The 6,056-nt window shown below is 33.7% G+C and overlaps 1 protein-coding gene across 1 annotated transcript; it reads right to left on the reverse strand.

Annotated features, from left to right (window-relative positions):
* Window positions 1–1,549: 1,549 nt before the first annotated feature.
* On the reverse strand, window positions 1,550–4,885 carry LOC145095667 (uncharacterized). The gene is made up of 5 exons (XM_079033507.1): window positions 4,417–4,885; window positions 3,295–4,275; window positions 2,260–2,628; window positions 1,970–2,199; window positions 1,550–1,837 (listed from the first exon to the last, which is right to left on the reverse strand). Exons 1-5 carry the CDS (start codon window positions 4,883–4,885, stop codon window positions 1,550–1,552), a joined length of 2,337 nt encoding a protein of 778 aa, XP_078889633.1.
* Window positions 4,886–6,056: the final 1,171 nt, after the last annotated feature.

Consider the following 6,056-nt stretch of genomic DNA (forward strand, 5'->3'; position numbering starts at 1 on the left):
CTTCAATCAAGTTCTTGCACTAGAACTTGATCTTTGGACGTCCATGGAATTATTTAGAGACGAAAAAGTTTGTTTTTTGTCGTTCAGTTTGGATAACTTCTCAAAACTAATTTTATCCTAATAACATTGAAATTAAAAAAAAAATAATAAATAAAAATGATTTCGGATTTTTCTCATAATACCCCCAAGGCCCAAGGCCGTCTTTTGACCATTTAATATATAATTAAATTACTAGTAATCCATTAGTAATTCAAAGCCCACAACACAACCCCACACTAGCCCATCTTAAACACCAACAATCCCCCACATTTTCAATTCAAACCAAAGACACTCCCCCACATTTGAATAGAAAATAAGTAATATAATTCCATAAAACAAGATATAAGATGCATAAGAAAAAGTGTCCTTTGAACTTGAACTTTTCATAGTGAGTACAAATCGAAATTACTTAGTGGATAGTCACTAAAGTCTTGATCTACCACATGAAATAGTAATCTAAACAATACATATCACACATATCATATCTAAACATATTTCAATTCTTACGGTTGTGTTCATTTCGGTCTTGAATAAATCCTACTTCATGAGATCCTTAGAAGATATAGCCATAATTATCTTCATAGATGCGACCGCACATCAATCTCATATAGGTGATGCTAATCTGGAAAATTCCACAAGCTTCCACTAGTAAGCTATCAGCATCATTAAGAATAAAATAAACCCTAAAAACATCTATTGAAACACACATAAATCATCCTAGGAACAAGCATATATACCTGTGTGTACTGACTTGAATTTTCCTCAACTAGTTTGCATATTGAACCTAGACCATGGGATCTCCAATGTCGCTAGGTTAGGTTGCCGCCAAGTGATAACTCATTGTGTTTGCTTTAAGCCCATTCCCCTCAATGTAAACAAAACTTGCTCTCGATTTAGGCCCTTTGTCAAAGGATCAACAATATTTTCCTTTGACTTTACATAATCAATGGAAATAACTCCATCTTTTAGCAAGTCAAGAACGGATTTATGACGCCATATGATATGTCTTGATTTTCCATTATATATTTGATTCTTGGCTCTTATAATAGCCGCTATATTATCACAATGAAGAAAAATTGCAGAGACAGGTTTCGTCACCCAAGGAATACCTTGTAAATATCCTTGAAGCCATTCAGCTTCTTCATCAGCTTTATCTAAGGCTACAAATTCAGCTTCCATAGTAGACCTTGTATTTACAGTTTGTTTGCAAGATTTCCAAGATACTACGACACCACCCAAAGTGAACACATATCCACTTGTGGATTTACCATCAGAGTTAGTTGAAATCTAATTTGCATCACAAAATCCTTCGACGACAGAAGGATATTTTGTATAATGAAAAGCATAATGCATGGTATGTTTGAGGTAGCGAAGCACCCTTACTAGAGAAAACCAATGATCACGCCCTGTATCGACTAAGACGACTTACAGTGTATGCCAAATCAGTTGTGTACAGTTCATCAAATACATCAAGCTACCAAGAACTTGAGTGTACTCAAGTTGAAAAACACTATCTCCTTGATTTTTTAGTTGATGGATCAAAAGGAGTAACGACAGACTTATCATCATAATGACTAAAACGTCTCAGTATTTTCTCAACATAGTGTGATTGGGTATGAACATATCCATCTAAATTCTTTTGAATTTGAATTCCCAATATCACATTCGCTACTCCCATACCTTTCATATCAAATGAGGAGCTTAGCATCTGCTTAGTTTTATTGATTACATCCAAACTGTTTCCCATAATAAGCATATCATCGACATAAAGACAGATGATAACACATGCATTCTTATACTGTTTGATGTAAACACATTTGTCACATTCATTAATGTGAAAACCGTTCGACAATAATTTTTGCTCAAACTTCTCATGCCACTACTTTGGCGCCTCTTTAAGTTCGTATAAAGACTTGGATAATTTACACACTTTGTGTTCTTGACCTTTCACAATAAACCCTTCAGGTTGCTGCTTATAAATTTTTTCATCCAATTCACCATTCAAAAATGTTGACTTTACATCCATTTGATGTATAGCCAAATTGTGAATCGAAGCAATGGCTAACAAAGTCCTAATGGATGTAATTCGTATTACCGATGAATAGGTATCAAAGAAATCTTGTCCTTCTTTTTGACGAAACCCCTTGGCTACTATACGAGCTTTATATTTCTCAATAGTACCATCAGTTCGGAGTTTTCATTTAAAAATCCATTTATTACCTATTGGTTTATGTCCAGGAGGAAAATCTATCAATTTCCATGTTTTATTTTGTAAAATTGAATCAACTTCACTCTGGACAGCTTCTTTCAAGTAAGGAGCTTCAGAAGATTCAACAGCCGCCTTATATGTTTGAGGCTCATTGTCAATGAAATAGGTCATGAAATCCGGTCCAAAGTCTATGTAAATTTTGCCATGTTTACTTTTTCTAGGTTCTTGAAGTGAAGCACGAACCTTAGAAGTACTCACATCAGATGGTTTTACATAGGTGTTCAATTCATTGTGATTTTGTATATCATGAAATGATCTTTTCCTCGAATTAACATCTTTATAAGGAAAAATTGTCTCATAGAATTCTGCTTCAGTAGATTCTATTATAGAATTTTAATGAATATTATTAACATGTAACTTATATACCAAAAGTCTATATGTTGTACTATTTCTGGCAGAACCAAGAAAAATACAGTCAATAGTTTTGGGTCCAAGTTTATTTCTTTTAGGTAAAGGAACTTGAACTTTGGCAAGACACCCCCACACTTTTATCATTCTGTTTGATGGCAATTTTATTTTCCACAATTCATAAGGAGATTGAGGAAATTTCTTATGAGGAATTTTATTGAAAGTGTTATTTGCAGCAAGACAAGCTTTACTCCACAAACATTTTGGTGCTCCAAAAGTAATCAACATCGAATTTATCATATTTTTTAATGTTCGATTCTTTCTTTCAGCCACACCATTTTGTTGAGGCGAATAAGGAGCTATAGTTTGATGCACCATTCCATGAGTAGAACAAAATTCTAAAAATTCGTTTGACTCATACTCACCCCCTCTATCGGATCTTAGAATTTAGATCTTTTTATTAAGTTGATTTTCAACTTCAGCCTTGTAAACTTTAAATTTGTTTAAGGCTTCATCTTTTGTGTGCATCAAATAAACATAACCAAATTTGATGCAATCATCAATAAATGTAATATAATAATTCATTCCTCCACGTGTTGGGGTCGATTTAAAGTCACATAAATCAGTATGAATTAAACCAAGTATAACATTTGATTTTGCAATATATTTATGTGGATGACGAGTGAATTTTGCTTCTGTGCAAATCTCACATTTTGTGTGCTTATTTAATGATGTTCTAGGTAATATTGCAAGGTTTATCATTCTTTGTAATGATCGGAAATTAACATGGCCTAATCTTGAATGCCAAAGGAAAGTTGAGTCAAGGATGTACATAGAAGGAGCAGCGCTAGTGCCTGCGTTATTCTTATTGATAAAAGCATCATTGTTTGGTACAACAATTAAAGAGTCCCTCATAGAGGTAACCATTTGCAACATAAGTAGGACCCTTAGTAAGTACAAGTTTATCAAACTCAAAGACCATTTGAACCCTTTGTTACTTAACTTAGGACCCGAAATCAGATTCTTTGTCAAAACAGGAACATGCAACACATTGGTAAGCATCAACTCTTTTCCAGATGTGAGTTTCAGATTCACTTTCCCTTGTCCTTCAACCTTGGCAGTAGTAGCATTTCCCATGAACATTGGTTCTCCATCTTCAACTTGTTGGTAAGTAGTAAACATGCTTTTTGAGTTGCATATGTGTCTTCTAGCACCAATATCTACCCACCAATCAACACCATTTGAAACTAGATTTGCTTCAATTATTCCAACAAAGAGTTTTGTAGATTCAACAACATTTTCTTGGTTAGAACTTCCTGGATTTCCAGATTTGACACCAGAATTTCCAGAATTTCCACCATTGCTATCATTATTTCCACCCTTTTTGAAGCAACAATCCTTAGCCTTATGACCGGTTCTTCCACAAACCCAACAAGTTGCAGGTGTTTTCTTGAATTTTTTCTTGTTTGGATTGAACTTATAATCATTCTTTGAAATACTTGCTTTGCTTTTGCCTTTAAACTTCAGACTCTTAGAGTTGTTAGAAGTACTTCCTGCAACAGAGTTAGCACTAGCCTCCAAAGAAACCGCATCAGCCTTTTCATTTTTTTTATGATCTTCTTCAACACGAAGTTTAAGAACCAATTACTCAAAAATCATTTCCTCAATTGGATGTTTCAAATAAAGTTTGAAATCTTTCCATGAAGGTGGTAATTTTTCAATTATAGAACCAACCAGGAAATTTGAGTGTAAACTCACACCTTCAACATCAAGTTCATGGGAAAGGATTCGAATTTCCTCCACTTGTTTCACAACAGATTTTGCATCAGACATTTTGTAGTGCAAAAACTTTCCTACAACAAACTTCTTGGAACAAGCATATTCAGTTTTGTATTTCATCTCTATTGATTCCCATATTACTCTAGTAGATTTGAAAGCAGAGTAAATATCATAGAGGGAAACATCAAGAGCATTCAGAATATAATTCCGACAATACAATTCAATGCTATTCCAAGAATCAACAATCCTTTGATATGCAACATTCTCAATCACAGAAGGAACATTTGTTCCAATGCCCGCTGGTGGATTGGTTGGAGGATTTTCAGTCAACACTTTATCCACATGCAATGTTGTCAAATAGAACAACATCTTCTGTTGCCAATGTTTAGAATCTCTCCCCTTGAATTTTTCAGGTTTCTCAACATGATTTTTTAATAGAGTTTGATCCATTTCGAAAGTAAATTTTTTTAAATTCGAAAATTAAATACAAAATTTCTGGTTTAGATTTTTAAACCTTGTGTAAACCAACAGTATAAATATGAATATATATTACAGAAATCAAATTGAAACACTATCAGTACACATAAATAAGAAACTTACAGATGAAAATTACAGATTGAATACAAGATAGAGGCTTGCAAAGCAATGTCCTAAAAAAGAAATCTATCCCTATTAGTGCAATAGTATCTGGACGTCTGAATAGGGGATACAACTATCTTCAATCAAGTTCTTGCACTAGAACTTGATCTTTGACGAATTTACTATATGCATCCATGGAATTATTTAAAGAGGAAAAAGTTTGTTTTTTGTCGTTCATCCAAGAGTCCCAGCAAATCAGATTTGACTCCTTTAAATAGGATCTACATGAAACTGTCAAAATTTAGTTTTGATAACTTCACAAAACTAATTTTATCCCAATAAAACCGAAATTAAAAAAATAATAATAAATAAAAATAATTTCGGTTTTATCTCATAAGACCCCCAAGGCCCAAGCCATCTTTTGACCATATAATATATAATTAGATTACTAGTAATCCACTAGTAACTCAAAGCCCACAACACAACCACACACTAGCCCATCTTAAGCTCTTAGTCCATTGTAGTTGAACTAAGAGAGCAAACCTTTTAAACATCCCAAAGTTTGATGTTCCTTCCTATGTGGTATAATAAACATTGACAAAATTATATAAACACCAACAACCCGCACAACAATTCATCAAAATTGAAAGTGTTGTTATGGAATACATTCAACTATCCATATAGATAAAAAAAACTATGACATCAGGATGAATAAAAAATAAATAGAAGAAGCATTAAGTTGCAATATTTCCTCAATAAAGAACACGAATACCGAAATATACTTTAAACAAACACTCTCTCATCAATTTGAAACCATTCGAGAGTCAATTAATCATGACATCAGACTTCATTTTTATGGAAATACCTTCAAATGAATAAGGAAGGGAGCAGGTCCTCAACAACGATGTCTCCAGCTAGGGTTTTCCAAGGAGTCGATTATCATGTTGAGAATAGAGGGAAGAAGATTTAGGTAATCATGTGAGGCTTAATGGGGGAAGGGATGGTCAAATACCTTCTTATAGGTTGTATCGGCGACATACGA

The sequence above is a fragment of the Lactuca serriola genome, chromosome 3 (genome assembly GCF_051521515.1).
Source record: "Lactuca serriola cultivar US96UC23 chromosome 3, Lser_US96UC23_V15, whole genome shotgun sequence".
Taxonomy (NCBI): domain Eukaryota; kingdom Viridiplantae; phylum Streptophyta; class Magnoliopsida; order Asterales; family Asteraceae; genus Lactuca; species Lactuca serriola.